Source organism: Diadema antillarum, unplaced genomic scaffold (genome assembly GCF_040938485.1).
Source record: "Diadema antillarum isolate AM-2024a unplaced genomic scaffold, OU_Dant_1.0 seq00001825_RagTag, whole genome shotgun sequence".
Classification (NCBI taxonomy): Eukaryota; Metazoa; Echinodermata; class Echinoidea; order Diadematoida; family Diadematidae; genus Diadema; species Diadema antillarum.
Window position 1 is genome coordinate 169,162 of NW_027272499.1, and position 20,385 is coordinate 189,546.

General features: G+C 39.9%; 1 protein-coding gene across 1 annotated transcript in view; it reads left to right on the forward strand.

Moving 5' to 3' along the window:
* LOC139712598 (uncharacterized) overlaps window positions 1-20,385 on the forward strand; it is a 100,820-nt gene that overhangs the window by 73,941 nt on the left and 6,494 nt on the right. Inside the window, exons 13-14 of the mRNA XM_071624407.1 lie at window positions 1,121-1,162; window positions 8,804-8,920. Coding sequence (XP_071480508.1) covers window positions 1,121-1,162; window positions 8,804-8,920 — 159 coding nt within the window. The remainder of the gene's footprint in view (window positions 1-1,120; window positions 1,163-8,803; window positions 8,921-20,385) is intronic.

The following is a 20,385-nucleotide window of genomic DNA, read 5'->3' on the forward strand; positions in this document are numbered from 1 at the left end:
ATTGCAGCCAATCACATTGCTCTTGATATACGACCTGTCTGTTGTGGTGTTGTAAAGAAACACTTCTATTAGCCCCACTTTGCATTCTAGTCCAATTTTCTTTGGATTCAGTGCTTCAGACGTCTCAGGATTTTTTTTTTTTTGAATGTTAATATTAATTTACAGGTAAGTTGCATTCATCTTGCATTGTCAATTCGTCGAGACGTTCTAATACTGCTTTTCATCTTTTCAGGTGGAAACGTCAATCTTGTTCCTGGGATGACCTACCGCATCGCCTCACCAAATTTCCCACATGACTACGATGATTCGTCAGATGTCCTGTGGTCAATCAATTCTCCTGCTGGATGCTCACTCAACGTGGAATTTCTCAATTTCACAACGGAAAATCCCTTTGATTATGTGAAAGTAGGACCTGGTTCGACTCAGGCAGAAGCAACAGTAGAGGAAACGAGAATCACGGGAGACCGTGAGACGCCGTTTGACGTTCTGGTGAATTCGACGTCAGCCTTTGTGTACTTCCACAGTGATGGGTCCGTAAGATATTCTGGTTTCAGGGCTGACTTGACACTCCAGTGCCAAGGAGGTGAGTTTTGAATACATCAGCTGCCAACGGATGTGAAATTGAAAACATGACAATTATTAAAGCTGTAACGGATTTCCGAACAATATCGTCACCCGCAGGCACGCAATTTGATATCTCAACCCATCTGAATTCCGTTTAAAGACGAAATGTGGGCAAGGAAACATACTGCGAATATTGATTTACCTGTGATTCAATATTTTGAGAAAGCATTGTTATTTCCTTTCTGTTTTATAACCCCCATAATAGCATCTGCGTATAACAAGTGTAATAAACAACATTTCTTGAGAAAAAAAAACCAAGTATATAAAAAAGGCATAAGAATATCCGTCCCAGGGAAACAAATACAAAGAAGATAAAAAGAATTATCGGTATCTCAATTTTGTAATAAGTTGAAGTTATGTTTTGACACTATTTGAACACAGCGGCGTGTTTTGAGAGTGACAAACTCTTGAAAGCTTGATTACGTTTGAGTTCTGAATCGGTTTGCATTCTGCACCAATAGCAAAAAATTTATACTGTTATACGATTCTTGTTTAGGTTCAACTATAGTTCCAACTACCCAAAGCTCGCACAGTCAGGGTAAGTAAGATTTAAGATTTCATGGTTTACAAGCATTGGATATCCAAAAGTTTTCTTGTTCAAGTCCTGCACACGACTATATATATATATATATATATATACGTAATATATCAAGCCATTATTATCTACTCATTCTGGCACATAACATTCCACGTGACATTTTAATAATCAGTAAGTTGTCATAAAGGTAATTTTTTAAAGTATTGTATTTACCACAAAGAATTTACTTTAAGTGTTATTCAAATTGTTTTGTTGAAATATTTTTAAAGCATGTTGGACTGTTTTCATTACCAATGTTTCAATACGCCTTCCAACTTTGACATTTCTATAGACCAACTACGATGTCACACTTTACCCCCATAGTCCCATTTCTCCCTTGCGTCGCACTTTACCCACGGGTGGGTCAACTTCTCCCCACAAATAAGGTTTTTTTTCTTTTCATTAACTGCAGAAAATTGAGAACAGTGCCACCCCCAGCTTACAGCTCTTTATGTAACCTACCATATTATGAACCTTCAAGCCCGAAAGGAAATGTAATTATCTCTTCTATAAAAAGATACGGTAATTAAGAAGAAAATCGGCGAACTTGAAATAATGTCCCACTTCTCCCCGCTCTCCCGTACTCCAGAACTTCAAAGGTCCAGTTTACCTTTGGGAGCAGTGAGTTTAAAAATGTTCAAGATATCACTTTTGATGCATATGTGTAGGTCTGTTGTATCATAAAACATCCTACCATAAAAAAATGCAATAAAGCCTAAACTATAAAGAGATATCAGTATTATCAGTGTATATCAGATATCAGTGTAGACTGTCTAGTCTGGAATCATTCTTATGTTATACCATTTTGACAAGTTCCATTGTTCTTTTCTTTCTGTCGAATGGCCACCATAAATTCCCTGTAATGAAAAAAGACCTTTAGAAGAAACTTGATATGAGCATCCCCCTCAAAAATGCAGCTTAACCAGTCCAAAAATACAAAAAATAAAAAAATAACGATGCACAAGTATTTTGAGGACAGAAACCAGAAAATTTTTGATGTCAAAATTTGGTAATGATTGAAGTTATGAATTGTGATTTTATTACGCTATATTTCATCACATCTTTTTGCTTTTGAGAGTAACCAAGTCTTTCAAGCTTGGACGTGCTTGCGTTCTTTTCTTTTTATCTGTTTTGCATACGGTACTTTCATCAATAACAACCATTTGTATTATTTTAGGTTCAACTATTGGTCCAATGGTTCAAACAACTCAAATCTCGCACAGTCAGGGTAAGCTAAAATTTATGATTTCATGACAGACAAGAAAAAAGAGATTAAAAAAAGGACAAGACCAAACTGCTTCAAGTAGGGACTACTTTAGTAGAGAGGACTACTTGATATTAAAGTGATGAAAGCTCAATTCATCATTTATTCAATCTAGCACATTACAATCAATATTTGAATAGATAATTAGCAAGTTATCAGAAAGGTTTCTGCAATAAAGGACTATGCCTATAGAGAATCTACTAGGTTCTCTTCAAATTGTTTGACTGCACAAAATTCTTCTGTTGTAGATAGTTGACACAGTAACATCACAAGAAAAGCACAGTATAATTGAATACAAATATGGGTGACTGAAGATGGGAAATAATGAATGCCAGGTTATGCAAGTCTATATCACAACAATGCAACTTAGCATTTTGCATCATTTTGTTTTGTTCTAATGGCATTTGTGTGTGTGTGCTAGTGGTATGTGTGTTGGTTTGCAAAACGACCCAAATCTTATATAATGTAATCTGTCGTAATGGCATGACAGAATAGACAGAGAGCCCGTGAAATGTTGTACTATTCCTACAGAATTATGGTACAGGGCTTTTTATTATGACCTGCGAGGATGCATACGAATTTTTTTCTGAATTTCATTTTGTAAATATATGTGACCCTGCATCACAAAACAAACAAGAAGTCACCAAACATGGATTTTTAGTTAGGCCTAACTCTAACCTATCTAAATATTGGATAGAAAGCACACACTCTTGAAAAGTGTGCACTGAGAAAAGAGGTTTTGAAGTACAGAGTCTATTCAAACGCTTAAATCTGTGCACTGAAAGGGACAAAAAGAAGATACAAATGTATAAACCACCGGAGCATCAACGATGAAGGGATTATCAGATTAAGCTGAAAGTAAGCATGCTCTATACACATATTATGAACGTGATTGATGCCGGCTTTCAAAGCAGTAGCATTTCCTTTCAAAAGTTACAAAAGTTAAAAGTGAATAGTCAGTGATAGTGTGTAAGGGATGTTCAAGAAATGAAAAGGGGCCTCTGAGACATACTTGATCATTCAACTGTCCCCACGAAAGGGTTGTAGACAAACTGCTCAAAACACAATTTCCCATTCATGTTATGATCCCAAACTTCGGTATAATAAAGATGGAGGATAACTTTTTCAGAAAATATGAAAAAAACTCAAGATTAACTTGGTTGACCCGTTTCGGCTTTTTGAGTCCTCACGTGAAATCACGGGGTGCGACTTTTTGTTGGGTTTGTGATGTACAGTCACATAGAGTGTATGTTATACATGCAATCATAATTGCCCTGGGGAAATAATGACTAAGCAAGAGTTATTAACTAAATTTCATTTTCTTGGGCTAATTTATGAGAGATAAGTATACACAATTTAATTATTTCCTTATGACGCTGAATGGGAGAGAACGTTACTTTTTTTTTCTTAAAGATGTGTCTTTTTTTCTATCAAGGACTACATTTATATGCCTTTAGTATTTTGATAGTAAAAAGATAATTTCGGTGTTTTTTCAACGACAATTTTTAAATCGTTTATTGATTTTGATGTTGAATATTAGACCTATTAGTCCAGTCAAAATATGGAATGACCCAAAACAAAGAGCTAACAAACGAAGACCTATGAAAATAACATATTAAAAGTTCCCTAAAATTCGGGTGGTGAATCAATGCCTAATTTGCATAAATTCAAAATGGCCGCCATGTAACCTATTTAGGCCTATATCTTGGGACGTAAACCCATAGAACGTTACTTCTTGTGTCTAAATCTATGTGTTTTAGGTCAAGGGACACAATCATCACATCAGTAGCAACTTCCTTTGTGCATAATTTGCATAAATTGGCATATTATTGCATCCAAAACGGCAGCATAATGGCCTGTTAATATCTCTGTACATTAAGCCTATAGAAATTAATTCTGTTGTCTATACCTACGTTTTTTTAGGTCAAGGAACACAATTATGATGTCAGTTGTGACTTTGAAATATACTGTACATAATTTGCATATTATATATGCATATATTTATTTGCAAAATGACCGCCATATGGCTTGTGCATGCCGTAACTCCGATTATTTCATCCGTAAGTGGGTCCCTTTGTGTCTGTTATTGCTAAAAAAATGTTGCATTACTTACGTTAAGGAGTAAGTGTCCTAAAATCAGCATAAATATACATGTAAATACCCTTATTCAAATCACCATTAATTAGGATATACATAACATACAACCGGCACAATGTTGATTGTTATGTCTGTGTCTATTATTTCAAGGGCAGAAAACATTTACAATTCACAATCTTAATGATTATCTTTACACCTAGCTGCATGAATTTGCAAATAGACGTACTTTGCCACCCATAATTTCCTCAAAGATATCCTCTGAGCATTATAATCAGTTTAAACAGCAGTAAACAGAAACGATTTTCATTTAACGTTAACTTCAAATTAGCTTCCAAGTGTGCTCAATAGATAGACAACAAATTGACATCTTTGTAGCTATGTAACAATATTTTTGCGAGACTGAGGGTACATCAATTCATTATGAGCATGTTTATCTATAAGTTGATGTACAAAAGTTACATGAGTTTGGCACATATTTTTATTTTTTATTTTGGTCATATTTTGGTGCCTTGTCACTCAGTGACTTCCTAAAAAAGAGACCTATGGGTTCAGAGCTCACATGAGTATCTCAAATTTACCTTCCACGCGGTCGTGCAGACTATTTACTATAGGGAGAACACATCACAGTTGGAAGCCTTTAGAGACCTCCAGGGACAAGGAAGGCTAGATACAAGTGTAGATAGAATAGACTAGAATAGATATGTAGATACAAGTATGCATTAAACATAAAGGCAAATTCTCACATTGTATGCAATTATGAGATGTCTTAACCAACTGAAAGATTTCAATTTTTGTGTACTCATTGAGCGCACTTGGAAGCTAATTTGGGGTTAAGGTTATATGACAATATTGGTTCTGTTTGATACTCTGTTGATTAATGATCAGAAGCTTTATTTGAGGAAATTGTTGGTGGTACAATACTTGCAAATTCATGCAAATGTAGAGGTGTAAAGATGATAATTAAGGTTCAAATAATATATACAGACATCACAATCAAAATTGTGCAGTTTTGTGAACATTGTGATTTTTTTTTTACGTCGATGTAGGGCAATTAGTCAATCAGTTGCAAGTTGCAACATTGTGCAGGTTGCATTATGCTTATCCTAAAAGTACAAGTGTATTCATATAAGTAACTTGAACAAGGGTTTTTATATGTATATTTATGAAGATTTTCGGTGATTTACTCCTGAATGCAGGTACCGGTACTGCAGTAATTATTCCTGGCAGTGAAGATAAGAGACACACAGGGACCCACTTATGGATGAATAATCGGAGTTATGGCATGCAAAAGAGATATGGCGGCCATTTTGCATATAATTGCAAAATGCACAAACATGTAGCCCTAAATTTTGTATATAGTAAGGCTTTTAAATTACAACTGACATCATAATTGTGTTCCTTGACCAGAGAAAAATAGGTATAGACAACAGAATTTAACTTCTACAGGTTTTATTTACACAGATATTAACAGGCTATTATGGATTCAATTATATGCAAATCTATACAAAATAATTATGTACAAAGGAATACTTCTAAGGTATTTTGATGTCATAATTGCGTTTCTAACCCTAACTCAACCCACCCCCAGTAAGGATTTTCTCTGGAACCAGAAATGATTGAGCTAAGTTAATACAATAAGTCAGTATATTGATGACTGTTATTTCAAGTTTGTTCATGACAGAATCAGGGGTGCCCCGTCCCCTCTTGGGACCCCCCCCCCCCCCCCCCCCTTGGAACCCAACAAGGGAGTGGGGTGGAATGGGTCAAAATGGTGGTGTACATTGTACATGTTCATAAGCATTGAAAAACCCCTTGATGAATATTCACCAAACTTGACAGGTTGCATGCCAGGGAGTTAAGATCTCAATTTATTCAACAGGGCATGCTCCTCTTTCGGGAGCCAAGGGGGCCTAACCCCCGCCCCCCCCCCCCCCCCCCCCCCCAACATCAAAGGACAAGTTTACCTTCATAGACATGTGGGTTGAGTGAATGCAGCAATATTAGTAGAACACATCAGTGAGAGTTTGAGGAAAATCGGACAATCCGTTCAAAAGCTATGAATTTTTGAAGTTTCTGCTCAGTCACGGCTGGATGAAAAGACTAAGTAAAGTTGTGATGTCACATGAGTACAACGATATAAAGAAAGAATAAGGAAAATTCAAACATATTTCCATTTTTCTCGCATAACAAATGAACACTCGACTTCTCTCTTTCAGAAGGCAGGGGGAATAATATTACCCTTAACATACGTCAGTAGCAAGTCGAAGAAATGTGCACTTTATTCAAAAAGTAAAGTTTTGCGAAATTCTTTTTTATTTTCCTTATATAGTCGTACGCATGTGACATCATACACTGTAGTAGTCTTCTCATCCAGCAGTGACTGCGCAGATACTTAAAATATTCATAACTTTTGAAGGGATTGTCTGATTTTCCTCAAACTTTCACTGATGTGCTCTACTAATATTGCTGCATTCTCTCAATCCTAATATATATGATGGTGGACTTGTCCTTTAAGGAATATTTACCATCTTCTCTAGAGCCAGACTTGATAGAGCAAAGTTACTTTGTGTTTGTACATTGACTGTAGTTCCACGTTTGTTCATTACAGTGCCCCACCCCCCCCCCCCCCAAAAAAAAAAAAAAAATCGGGGGGAGGCATGCAGTGTTCAATAATATTGTTCTCTATGGAATCAAAAGTGATAGGGCTTTAAGTCTTTTTTTTTTCAAAATTGCATAGTCCAATATTCTATAACATACAGTGTACCTTGCAGGCATTTTTACCTGTGTGATGGAATATGCAGATTCAATTCAATTCATTTTCATATTTTTCAATGAAGGAATGTACATGAAATATAATAAAAATATAGTATATCATAATATCCGGCTTGGATGCACATTAACTTAATGTAAACATTTAAAACATAGCGGTCAATCATCGCACGTTTGGCTTTATGTATAAGGCTAAAGAAATACTGATGGAACCTACTTAAAACCGAGCTTGTTAAACGTAGGTCCCAAATTCTGAACAGAGTGTAAGATACAGATGAGGAGCACGGATGCAACGTATGCCGTCGTCCTTTGGAGGTTGCCATGCCAACGTGACCGAATCACCTGTGACCCCTGTGACCTTGAGTGGACTTAGGACCAAAATAAAGAATTAAGGAAAAATGAAAGGCAAAAATACCCGGGGCAATAACCACGATAACAAATACCCGGGGCAAAATCAAAGTGCACCATGCCCCCAGCTCTCAAAGCTACCCCACCACAAGTTTCCAATGTTCTCAGGTAAGAGTCTGCCAGAATGCGTGGAAAGTGAACTTGCGATACTCAGGTGAGCGCGAGACCTCCGGGTCTCTTGTTTTAGAAATAGAGGAGCCTTGTTTTGATTACTTGTACGCAACTATCTCACAAAACTTCGCAAGAATTTATTTGTACTCTCTTCATCTCTCTCCCACTCTGTATTTCTCTTCGATTGCCTTTTCGCCTTCCAATTGTCACCCTGCACCACAAAACAAACAAAAAGTCGCCAGACATGAATTTTTAGTTAAGACCATATTCTGAAAGAGCAGACTTCAAGCTTTAAAATGGTGTATAACTCAAATCAAGTGGACTCTCCTAACCTATCTAAATATTCGAAAGAAAGCACAAACTCAGGAAAAGTGTGAACTGAGAAAAAAAGGCTCTGAAGTACAGTGTCTATTCAAGCGCTTAATCTTTACCAAACCGTGCTGGCTGTGCGATGAATGGGACAAAAAACAGGAAGTAAACCACCGGAGTAACAACAGTGAAGAGGTTATCAGATTAAATTGAAATTAAGCATTTCTCATTAACACATCCTGTCCATAATTGATGCCAACTTTCAAAGCAGTAGCATTATTCTTTCAAAAGGTATTACGTTGAAAGTGAAGAGTGTGCACAAGGTTTTTCAGAAATGAGAAAGGGACTCTAAAGACACACCTAATCACACTATTCTACAAAAAGTGTTTGAGATAGACTGCTAAAAACACACTTTCCCGCCCGTTTTATGATACAAAATTTTAGCATAATGTAAGAGATGACCTGCTCTTTCAGAAAATATGAAAAAGTCAAGATCGGCTATAGGTTGACCCATATCACTTATTTTCAGTCCTGACGCAAAATCAGTGTGTGCGACTTTATGTTCATTTTGTGGTGCACGGTCACAATTAGTCTCCCTAACAGTCCAGTTGTCTTAACTTATTTGTTTCCCCGTGTTCCTTTAGAATGTATAGACGAACACGATACATGCTCTTACTGGACGGGTATTGGAGAATGCCATACCAATCCGCGCTACATGCTGTCCATTTGCAGGTACAGCTGCGGAGTGTGCAGAGACTATGGTGAGTTGGGGATCAGCGAATTGTGTGCTGCAAAGAACAAAAGATAAACTGAATTGCCTATTTTGTCATCACTACATGACATTCTTTCAAAGCTTATCTTCTACTTAATCATGACTGTGATGACAATTATAATAAAGATGGCCAAAATTTATATTGAAATGATCATTATCATGAACAGATCTCCATCTTCCTCTTCATTATGTATAGCGTTTTAGTGGTTTAATTCTTAGCTGTTTACAATTATTACCACGTGAATAATAACTATCTTTTTTCTATCTGTATTAAAGCTTTTCGCGTTTTCTTTCATATTCACATGGACCTAATACACATGGACGTTCACCACTCGTTGATTAATTTAGGCACCTGTTTCTGTCAAAAGTAGCATAAAAGCATTTTGAACATGCTTTCCTGCTTTGATCTCATCATGACCGCCGACAGTTAGCATGGATAAAATCAAGACGACGCTTTGAGAAATCCAAAAAGTACATGCGCAGAAGATAGTAATTCTATCAAATCAAGAAAAATGCATGTGCATGTCTTGTAGTGTACATTGGGAAATTGTTGCTCAAGTAATTTTCATGTGCGAAATGCGGGTGCTTTACAATAAAAAGCCATTATTTTGGCAGCATGTGATTTGTAATCTAATTTTCCACACACTGATTTTGTGTGAGGAATGAAAATAGGTGAAATGGGTCAACCAAGCCGATGTTGACTTTTTCATATTTTCTGAAAGAGCAAGTCTTTTTCTACATTATGCTAAAATGTGGGATCATAAAACGGACAGGAAAGTGTACTTTTTAGCGTTTTTTCTGGACCAGTATTTGGCAGAGTAGTGATGGTGTCTTTACAGTCCCATTTTCATTTCTTAAAAACCTTGTACACACTCCTCACTTTCAAGTCCTATAACTTTTGAAAGGATAGCGCTACTGCTTTGAAAGTTGGCATTAATTAAGGACAGAATGTGTTAATAAGGCATGATCAATATCAATTTAATATGACATGCCGTTCATTGTTGTTACTCCAGTAGTTTACATCCTGTTTTTCGTCCCATTCATTGCACAGCCAGCACAGCTTGGTAAAGATTAAGCGCTTGAATAGACACTGTACTTCAGAGCCTCTTTTCTCAGTTCACACTTTTCCTGAGTGTGTGTTCTCTTTCCAATATTTAGATAGGTTAGGAGAGTCCACTTGACTTGAGGTATACATAAAAGTCTGCTCTTTCAGGATATGCTCTTTTGTCTGGCGACTTTTTGTTTGTTTTGTGGTGCAGGGTCACATATCATTGTATGATTACTTACACTTTTCCAGATCCTGGAATATTACATGATTTGCATAGTTTTATGCATATTTTTGCTGATGATGCAAATAATATTAGTTACCCCCTGCTTGTTCATGAAATACGGTCTGGTGCCATATTCCATGAGGCCGGAGGCCGAATGGAATATGGCTTCAGACCGTAGATATTTCCCGTATTTCGTAAGAACAAGCAGGGGGTAACGATTTTATCTTTTAGTGCAAGTGCTAACCTTCTTCTCGCTGATTTCCTCTCGTGAATGATGTTGAAGTCGCCGGCTGTCAGCCATGTTGACTTACGTCTTGCGAGCTGATTATGCGCGCATACAAATACGTACACATCATAAGATACTGTAGGAGCCACATGACGTAACATCTTCAAAGACAGCGCGTCTCAGGCAAAGACACACATCACCTGAGACGCGTTGTCTTTGTTAGTTGTTGTTGCTGCTGCTGTCGTTTATCAAGCGTCATAAGCCGGGTCCACACGTACAAAATAGTGGGATGACGATCGCGATCCATATCTCGAATTTTTTTGCGAGCGTCCACACGTACCAAATTAGCGGGTTAGCGATCGCGATCGGTATCCCGCTGATTTTGCGAGCGTCCACGCGCACCGAATTATCCCGCTAATTGCCGATAGAGATAACAGCAAAGCCTGCAAACTGGGTCACACCGCGCCCTTCTCTATCACTGCCTGCGCGCACTTCCCTTTGTCCTTCGCAGAGGCCTCGCTGTTGTGATGTGCGCATTGCATGATGGGATATAAAAACTCAAGATTCTAATCCCGACCGTTCACACATACCAGCGCGGGGCCAATTATCCCGCTAATTGATGAACTGGCGCAAGATTTCTTGGGATTAGCATGCTTATCGTTAATTATCGGGGTTTTTCTGTCCACACGTGCAAAAAACTCGAGATACCGATCGCGATGCAAATCTCGAGATTTGTATCCCGCTAACTGGTGCACATGTGAATCCCCCTTTTGAGTAGTCTCAGGTGATGTGCGTAATATGCTTGAGGACCGCGCGCTGTCCATTTGTTTTGTACAAGATTAGCGCGCACTTTCACGCGCAGCTAGCTACTCAGTATGTGTTATACAACACCTCAGAATGATGTCGAATTGTGATTGGCCAAGAACATGTCACATGACATTCAATAGAAAATACCTACCAAACTCATTGAGAGTGACAGCCATACAATAGGCCCCTGGCATGGGCCTATTGCACGGCTCGAAGGTACTATAGCACGGCTTCGTGGGGGGCTACTAATGCATGGCCGCTCACAGAGTTCTGTGGCTCACAGCAGCAAAGCGCCAGCAAACTACATTGTACGTGCTGGCCGGCTGCGCTGCGATGCGCTGCCGGTAAACAGACCAGTCGCGGCGGAGTACTGCAACGTTAACGTGTACGCGCAGCTACTTTACCTAGCTAGTTGCATGTATTGCGGCCTACCTACTGCTGTGTTTTTAGTTTTGACTCTGATCTGCTACGTGGACCACAGTGATCCCAAAATCAAGACTTCATTTCAAGTTGAGAAACCGTAATTTGATTATCTTTCTGTGTTTTTATACAAAATCATTTTCGGAAATAGAGAAAGTCTAGACCTACTACTAGATCTACCGACATCTCAGGTAGGCTTAACAGTCAGGCCTAACTCGATCTAACGTTAGCGTAGAATGGGTATAGACCCTGCGGAGTTTGTGATTCCTGTGACTGTGTGGTCGAATCATGACGAGTGCTTGAAAGCAGTACACAGGGTGGTTTACAATTCTCGGCCTAATTGTTACATTAATTTTTGGGCCTTCCTGAGTTTCCGGTCACTAATTTAGTACTGTGATTGTGGACAAGGTGTTGTATAAAACGAACAATATGATTTTGTTCGTGCATTGGGGTACGTAATACCGCACTCGGCGCGAGATTCGCCACTGGTCTATTCAACGCGGCGCTACGCGCCTTGTTGAATAGACCAGTGGCTTATCTCGCGCCTCGTGCGATATTCGTGCCCTATGCACTCACAACTCATAAATTATTCGTATAATATTCATATTATATTGGATGGCTATGAATGGGATACCAGGGAATATTGCACAAGTTAGGGCCAATATTGCACGAATTGAAGATGAGTGCAATATTGACTCTAACGAGTGCAATATTCCCTGGTATTCCATGAATCAAGGCCATCCAATATAATTATTATACAAATAGTGAATGGTCACGAGTGCAATGGTACGAGATTTCGCACGAGGTGAAAGATAGAGGCGCTCTATTCAACGAGGCGAAGCCGAGTTGAATAGTGCGCCTCATCTTTCACCGAGTGCGAAATCTTGTTCCATTGCACGAGTAAAGACCATACACTATTTGATTTATACAACGTCCAAGTAGATCTTTTTGGTCTAAGTAGGTCTAGAAGTCTATATATGTGTGGTAAACGGGACAATGGGCTATTGTTGCGTCAGTGCGTTAGGGCGCGTTGTGACCATGCCAATGACGCAGCTGTGTGCGGTTGGCGTCGTTGGCATGGGCACAACGCAACTTTTATTTTTAATGAGAATACACAAGGTCACAGAGACGCAGATTCAATTCATTTTTATTTCAGAGACATTTTAGATGTATATACTTCTTGTGAGCGTCTCGGTACATATTTTGTGATACAAGCACTACGTACACGATAGCTGCGGGAACCCGGAGTTTACTGGTAACATAATCATTATATCGACAGACTGGTGAGTAAAACCCTTTCGATATAATATTATTATGATTCTTCTTCTTTTTCTCCTTCTCCTTTTGCTTCTTCTACTACTACTTCTTTACTAAGTCAAACTGGAATTGCTGTTAAACGTGAATTATTGTATGAAATCAAAATATTGAGCTAATGATATATGAAATTTATATTTATTGCAAAGTGAGAGACTGGTTGAAATCATTTCATTTGTGAAATAGTCACTGTTATAAATAATTGTAAAGTTTGACAATTATTTATGTTTGTTTACCCTTTATAGGGGCTGTTTTGGTTTCCAAATAAAATCTATGCAACGCCAACTGGAGACTGTCAGCGTCATCATTGAGCCGGCTTACAACAAATGGTGTCAGGAGTGGGATCTGATGACAGCCTGACGGAGTGATCCACTTCATCTAGTTGAGGAGCCGAGGAACCCTGAGGGATGACAGCCTCGAGTCTGACGGGAGATTACGTTCCGAGGAGTCAGAAGTCAAGGCTACTTCTTCGCCGAGTCGACTGATTGACTGATCTGAATGACTGCATGAGAATCGACGTGTACGGAAGTAAGAACTGTGCCGTGGACTTTGTCGACTATTTATTTTGATTACGCCATCGTATGATACTGCCAGTATTTAAGTACGTGTAATATTTTAGATCATTTCGGCTGTTTTTGATTTAGTGTCAATGTACCGTACTGCTTATCATATATTTATGGTTGCCAAGGCACGTTCTGGTATATTTTTGTGAATAACGTATATCCATAGCACTGCAGTTGTGTGTTCTCTATAACAAGTAGAAATCATGAGTCAAGGCGAAGGTGACACTAGTTCTGCTAATGTGGAGATGATGGCTCGAGTTTTTAAGAGAGCCATGGGTTTCGGGGGTATTCTGCCACCTGGTCGTTTGGCAAAATTCAAGGGGAACTCACAAAGAAACGGTGATATCTCTCTCAATGAATGGCTAGAGGAATTTGATGACGCAACGAGTGGTTTGGGCTTAAGTGAAGGGGAGAAAGCGAAAGTATTCGTCGATCATTTGACTGGCGCGGCAAAAGAGGAGATCGCATGTCTGCCGGAAAGCGCAAAAGGGAAAATCAAGGAGATGAAAGAGGCTCTGCGGTTGTGTTTCGGCCATCAGGAAAGCTCACACTCCCTCAGTACTATCTTTCATAGTCGTACACAACAGGAAGCGGAAACGTTGGCAGATTTCAGTCGCGCACTCAAGAAGCTGTACTCGAGGATGGAGAACGCAGCGGTAACGCAGGAAGAATCAGTTGCGCTCAAACAGCTGAGAGATAAATCTCTCTGTGAACAATTCGTTCAAGGAGCAAAAGAGGTGTGGGTGAGGCGAGAACTCCGTCGAATATACCTTGCGAACGAGAGAGCGACCTTCGATGACATGAGAAGAGAGGCTCTGCTCCTTTTCCAAGAAAGACAGGAACCGGAAGCCAGACGAGTTCGTGTAAGAGAGACAGTCGTCGAGGAATGTGCCGTTTCATCGCTTCCAAAGTTGTCTGACGTGTTAGACCAGCAACGACATCTTATCCAAGAAGTTACCCACATGAGAGATGAAATGTCGGGACTCCGCTCTATGGTACAAGGCTTGAAGTCAAACAGACCAAGACGCAAACCATTGTCTGAGGTGGTCTGTTATAAGTGTAAACAGACTGGCCACTACAAGAGTTCGTGTCCTGAAATGGCAAATCAGTCAGAATCAGGGTCTTCTGCTCCGGGTGCGAGATATACTTCGGGAAACTAGATTTCTCTGTCGTTGCGGGCAAAACGACAGAGAGTGCTGACGCAAGGCCCATGGCAAATATGAACAATGTACATGTTGATACAGGGAACATTGATTTGAGTCGCCAAGATGAACACAGGCCCAATACTTTACAAGAATTGTTGATATCTCCAAGTCCAAGGACAGTGGCGGAGATAGGTGATGTAAGTATTGGTTGCATACTGGACACAGGCGCAGAGGCTTCCCTTATTCCAATGCAGATCTATCAGTCGAGGCTGGAGACGTTAGGACCAATTGGAAAGTTAGAGTCCTCCGTTAAGATTGTTGGCGTGGAAGGACGTGGAATTCCAGTTGAAGGATACGTCAAGGCCCCGGTGAAAGTTGGAGAACATAAAGCCATGGTTGGATTTCTCGTTGTAGATCAACAGATCATAACCGGAACAAGACAGGAAGATTACCCTATTCTATTAGGATGTAACGCTCTTCGAGTACTTCTTGGTAAAGAAGACAGAGATGACGATTTGAGCATAACCATTCAGAGCCTGATGATGCCACAGAAGAATAAAAGAGGGACTCAAAATGGAACAAAAAGGATGGATGTTGTTACTGGAGAAACACTAGAGGTTATTCCTCCCATGTCAATTAGGACCCTGCGATGCTGTCTTCGTAGTAACTCGGAAGTTGAACCGGATAAATTGTGGTTGGTGGGATCTTCGGAACACTGTAAGCATCCATCTCTACAGACTGTCGAAGGATGTGTATCGGGAAAACTACCAATGGACATACTGGTAGTTAACAATGAGGAAAATGAGGTAATACTTGAGCCACATACCATCCTGTCAACCGCCATAGAACTTGATGCAAAAGAAGAGGTAATCACTCGTTCAAACGATGAGACTATTGAAGTAAATGTATCCGAAGTCTTTGTGGAAAATGACATGGAATCACGTGATACTTCAGAAGAAGTTGTCTTTGAACATGGAAGAGACAAAAAATTGCCACCTACACCTGGTGAGGGAAAGGAAAGCCATGCGGGGAAGTTTGCATTTGCTGATGGTTCGACTATAGATTTGCCAGATGGAGTCTGTCTAGATTCATTGAAATATGATGAAGCATGTATGGTGGCGGAAATGTTGCATAACAATAGAGAAGCTTTTTCTTCTGATGACTATGACTTGGGATACTGCGATCTGATACCGCATGAAATCAAGGTAACTGATGGTAAGAATATCAGACTGCCATATAGGAGAATACATCCTCACCAGATGGAAGAGGTAAAAACCCTCTTACAAGATCTACTGGACAGGAAAATAATTCGCCCATCAGCCAGTCCATATGCTAGCCCGGTCGTGCTAGTTCGGAAGAAAACAGGAGCACTCAGATTATGTATTGACTATAGACAACTGAATGCCATCACGATCAAGGACTCATTTCCCCTCCCCAAGATTGAAGAGAGTCTGGAAGCCATGTCAGGAGCCAAGTATTTCACATCCATGGACTTATCACATGGTTACTTCCAGCTGGCAATGAAAGAAGAGTCAATCCCTTTCACAGCTTTCCGTGTCCCGTGGGGACTCTACGAGTTTCTACGCCTCCCACAAGGATTGTGCAACAGTCCAGGAACATTCCAACGCGTCATGGAACAGATATTTGGTGACATGAATCTACAACGATTAATCTTGTATTTGGATGATGTTTTGGTGTTCTCCAAGACACTAGAAGAACATGTTGCCACACTGAATGAAGTATTCCAGCGTTTGATCAAACACGGGCTCAAGCTGAAGGGAAAGAAGTGCAAGTTGCTCCAGTCAGAAGTTGAACACCTTGGCCACATAGTGAGTGCTGACGGCATAGCAGCTAATCCTGACAAAATCGCACGTGTCAAGAGTTGGCCAACACCAAAGTCAAGTAACGAGCTTAGTTCATTTCTAGGACTTGCTTCATATTACAGGCGATTTGTACCTCGTTTTGCAGAGATAGCAGCACCACTTCATCAGTGTGTGGGGAAACAGACATCTCGACGTAAAATCAACAAAAGGCAAGCTCCTGACCTTGGTGAGGCACCGCTGGCTACCACTTTCCAATGGACAGATGAAGCCGAACGTTCCTTTCAAGCCCTGAAAGACGCGTTGTCTTCCCCACCTGTACTTGTGTACCCAAAGTTCGACAAGGAGTTCTTTGTAGAAGTGGATGCGTCACTCAAAGGACTCGGAGCATGCCTCTTACAATCCGACGAGGATGGAAAGTTGCATCCAGTCGCATACGCTAGCAGAGGTTTACGCGGTGCAGAACGGAGGTATCCTGACTTTTCAAGCTTCAAGATTGAACTCCTAGCACTGAAGTGGGCAGTGACAGAAAAGTTCAAAGGATATCTTCAATACGCTAAGTGCACAGTCTTGACTGATAACAATCCCTTGGTACACTTACAGACCGCACAACTTGGAGCAACTGAACAGAGATGGGTAGCACAATTAGCACCATTCAATATCCGGATTCAGTACAAACCAGGTCGACTCAACACCTGTGCAGATGCATTAAGTCGATGTCCAGCGAATGACGATGAGGTCAAAGCATCTATAGGAGCTGTAGTGAATTGTAGCATCCTTCCCGCTGAACTCCAGATCAATGGCCTAGATGATGCACCAATCGAACCCCCCTCAACTCCTTCGGCCGTGTTTCCCTCATACACACATGAACAGTTAGCTACTATGCAGAGAGAGGATGAGTGCCTTGGAATTGTTTGGAAATGCTGGGAGACTGGTTGGAAACCAGGTGACGCAATACCATCCCCATCCACAGAAGTAAAGGGATGGTTGAAACAGTTCCACAAGCTAACTGCACACCAAGGAGTACTGTATCGTCAAGTGACAGATCAAGATACAGGTCCTTACAGACAGCTACTTATCCCAAAGTGTCTGCGTTCGAAGATGTTGGAACATGCACATGACCAGTGGGGACATCAAGGAGTCAATCGAACCACAGGTATACTCAAGACAAGATGCTTCTGGCCTGCATTACAGCAAGATGTGAAAGCATATGTAAAGAAGTGTTTCTCATGTGCGGTGACGAAAACACCAACCCCAGCGGTTCACACTCCCAGGAGACATCTCATTGCTTTCCAACCAATGGAACTACTTGCCATTGATTTCCTGAAACTAGACCGAGGTAAAGGGGGCTATGAAGATGTACTTGTTATGACAGATGCCTTCACGAAATACGCCCAGGCGGTACCTTGCAGGAATCAGACAGCACCAGTGGTAGCTCGTGTACTTCATGAAACATGGTTCGTGCACTATGGCGTTCCTCTCCGAATACATTCCGACCAAGGAAAGAACTTTGAAAGTTCTTTGATTCGAGAGCTGTGTCATCTGTACAACATTGAAAAGTCACGAACATCCCCATATCATCCTGAAGGAAACGGACAGACAGAACGGTTCAACCGAACATTGTGTACCATGATTAGGTCTCTTGCTCCTTCCGATCGAAGAAAATGGCCTGAACTCATCAGTAACATAGTGTTTCTGTACAACAGTACACCGCATCGAGTTACTGGGATGTCGCCATACAAGCTCCTCTTTGGTAGAGAACCATACACCCCCCTGGACCAACTCCTGTCTAATGTAGAACTTACTTGGGATGAAGACTTCGTAGCTCAGCAGGCTAAAGCTCTGAAATGTGCTCACGAGTGTGCAAAGAAGCACATCGAACAATCACAACAAAGGCAGAAAGAGAGGAATAATGTCCAAACAATCAGTAAATCACTGACAGTCGGTTCCAGAGTATTACTCAAACGATGCGCCTTTGATGGCCGACATAAATTGGAAGACAAATTCCATCGATCTCCTTTCATAGTAATGGACGTTAATGCACACCAAGACGTGTACGCTATTCGACCCTTACTTGGTGGACCTACAAAATGGGTGAACAGAAAATTACTCATTGAGGATCCAAGAGAAGGACTACCCCAAATTGAAGAGAATGAAGCAATGTCAACATACGAGGGAGATGTCACTGTAGAAGCTTGTGGAGAGGGAAGTAGTGATGATACTTCTGACACTCATGACCTATGGTACTGGATAACCCAAAATGGAAATGATCAAACTATTCCCTTGCGCAGATCAAATAGATCCACCAAGGGTAAACACAGAAACCCATTCCATCTCCCCAGATCAGTGCAGCCTTCATAAGGAGATCACACAATGAATTCGTGTATATAGCTATGTTATGAATGAAGTGGCTGTATGTCCACATTATCATTTTTGTTGGTTATTGTGGGCTATATTTTATGACTGTATATTTTATTTTCTAAGTTAGCAGTCATCGGAGTTAAATTTCAGTTATGAGATTTTTACATTACACGAGTCGTGTAATGAAAATAGCGGGGAAGGTGGTGGTTATATGAATATAATATATCATCAATATACATGAATGTATTATTCATAACTTGGAATTTCGGATTTGGATTGCAGTCTCACTGCCGTCGATGTATACTTTATCATTTTTGTTTGCAGATATTATACTATGTGTGTATAATATGCCGAAGTTTGATGTATAAGACACATAGATGTAAACATAGCTGTGGTTGCCACTATACAATAGTTTTCATGAAATTATTTATGATAGGCATGTATATTAGACTCTGTATATTGTGTTTCGATATAAATTCGAATTACTCACATAGACATTGATACATGGTTTTATATACGACGCAGAACATGTTATGTTGTTCTGTTAAGGCATGGTTGACGTCATTCTGGGCTTTTATGCATCATTTTCTCGGAGAATCTGTATATAACTGACAATGTAGAATGACTGAGCTTTACATTGTAAGTCGAACTGAAGAAAATTGTAATATATTGATGTATTATTTTTTTTTGGCACGGAACTTATATGGCACTTGCGTGTGTTTTGTTTATTCTGACAAATTTGACCTCACTTTTGTACAAAGTATCCAAATATGAGTGTTAAGTGTTAATGATTTAAATACTATTAATTTGTAAGAGGTTCCAAAGTTGCAGCTTTTGGCAGACTTCTTATAAGCTGAATTTTGTTGTATTCCCTCGTTTGTATATATTTGGCCGGAAAAGCGGGGAACACACACTTTTCTGGAATATATTATTTTTGTAATCATTCACTGTTCTGCTCTCTATGGAATTGCTCTAATGACTTGACATTAAGAGCGGGGAATTTTTTTTTGTTATGTATTATTATGTATGATATGAAAATGATATGACGTGATCGAGATTATATAACACATGGGTTGTGTTATATAATCGCGGGGAAGTTTGTGGTAAACGGGACAATGGGCTATTGTTGCGTCAGTGCGTTAGGGCGCGTTGTGACCATGCCAATGACGCAGCTGTGTGCGGTTGGCGTCGTTGGCATGGGCACAACGCAACTTTTATTTTTAATGAGAATACACAAGGTCACAGAGACGCAGATTCAATTCATTTTTATTTCAGAGACATTTTAGATGTATATACTTCTTGTGAGCGTCTCGGTACATATTTTGTGATACAAGCACTACGTACACGATAGCTGCGGGAACCCGGAGTTTACTGGTAACATAATCATTATATCGACAGACTGGTGAGTAAAACCCTTTCGATATAATATTATTATGATTCTTCTTCTTTTTCTCCTTCTCCTTTTGCTTCTTCTACTACTACTTCTTTACTAAGTCAAACTGGAATTGCTGTTAAACGTGAATTATT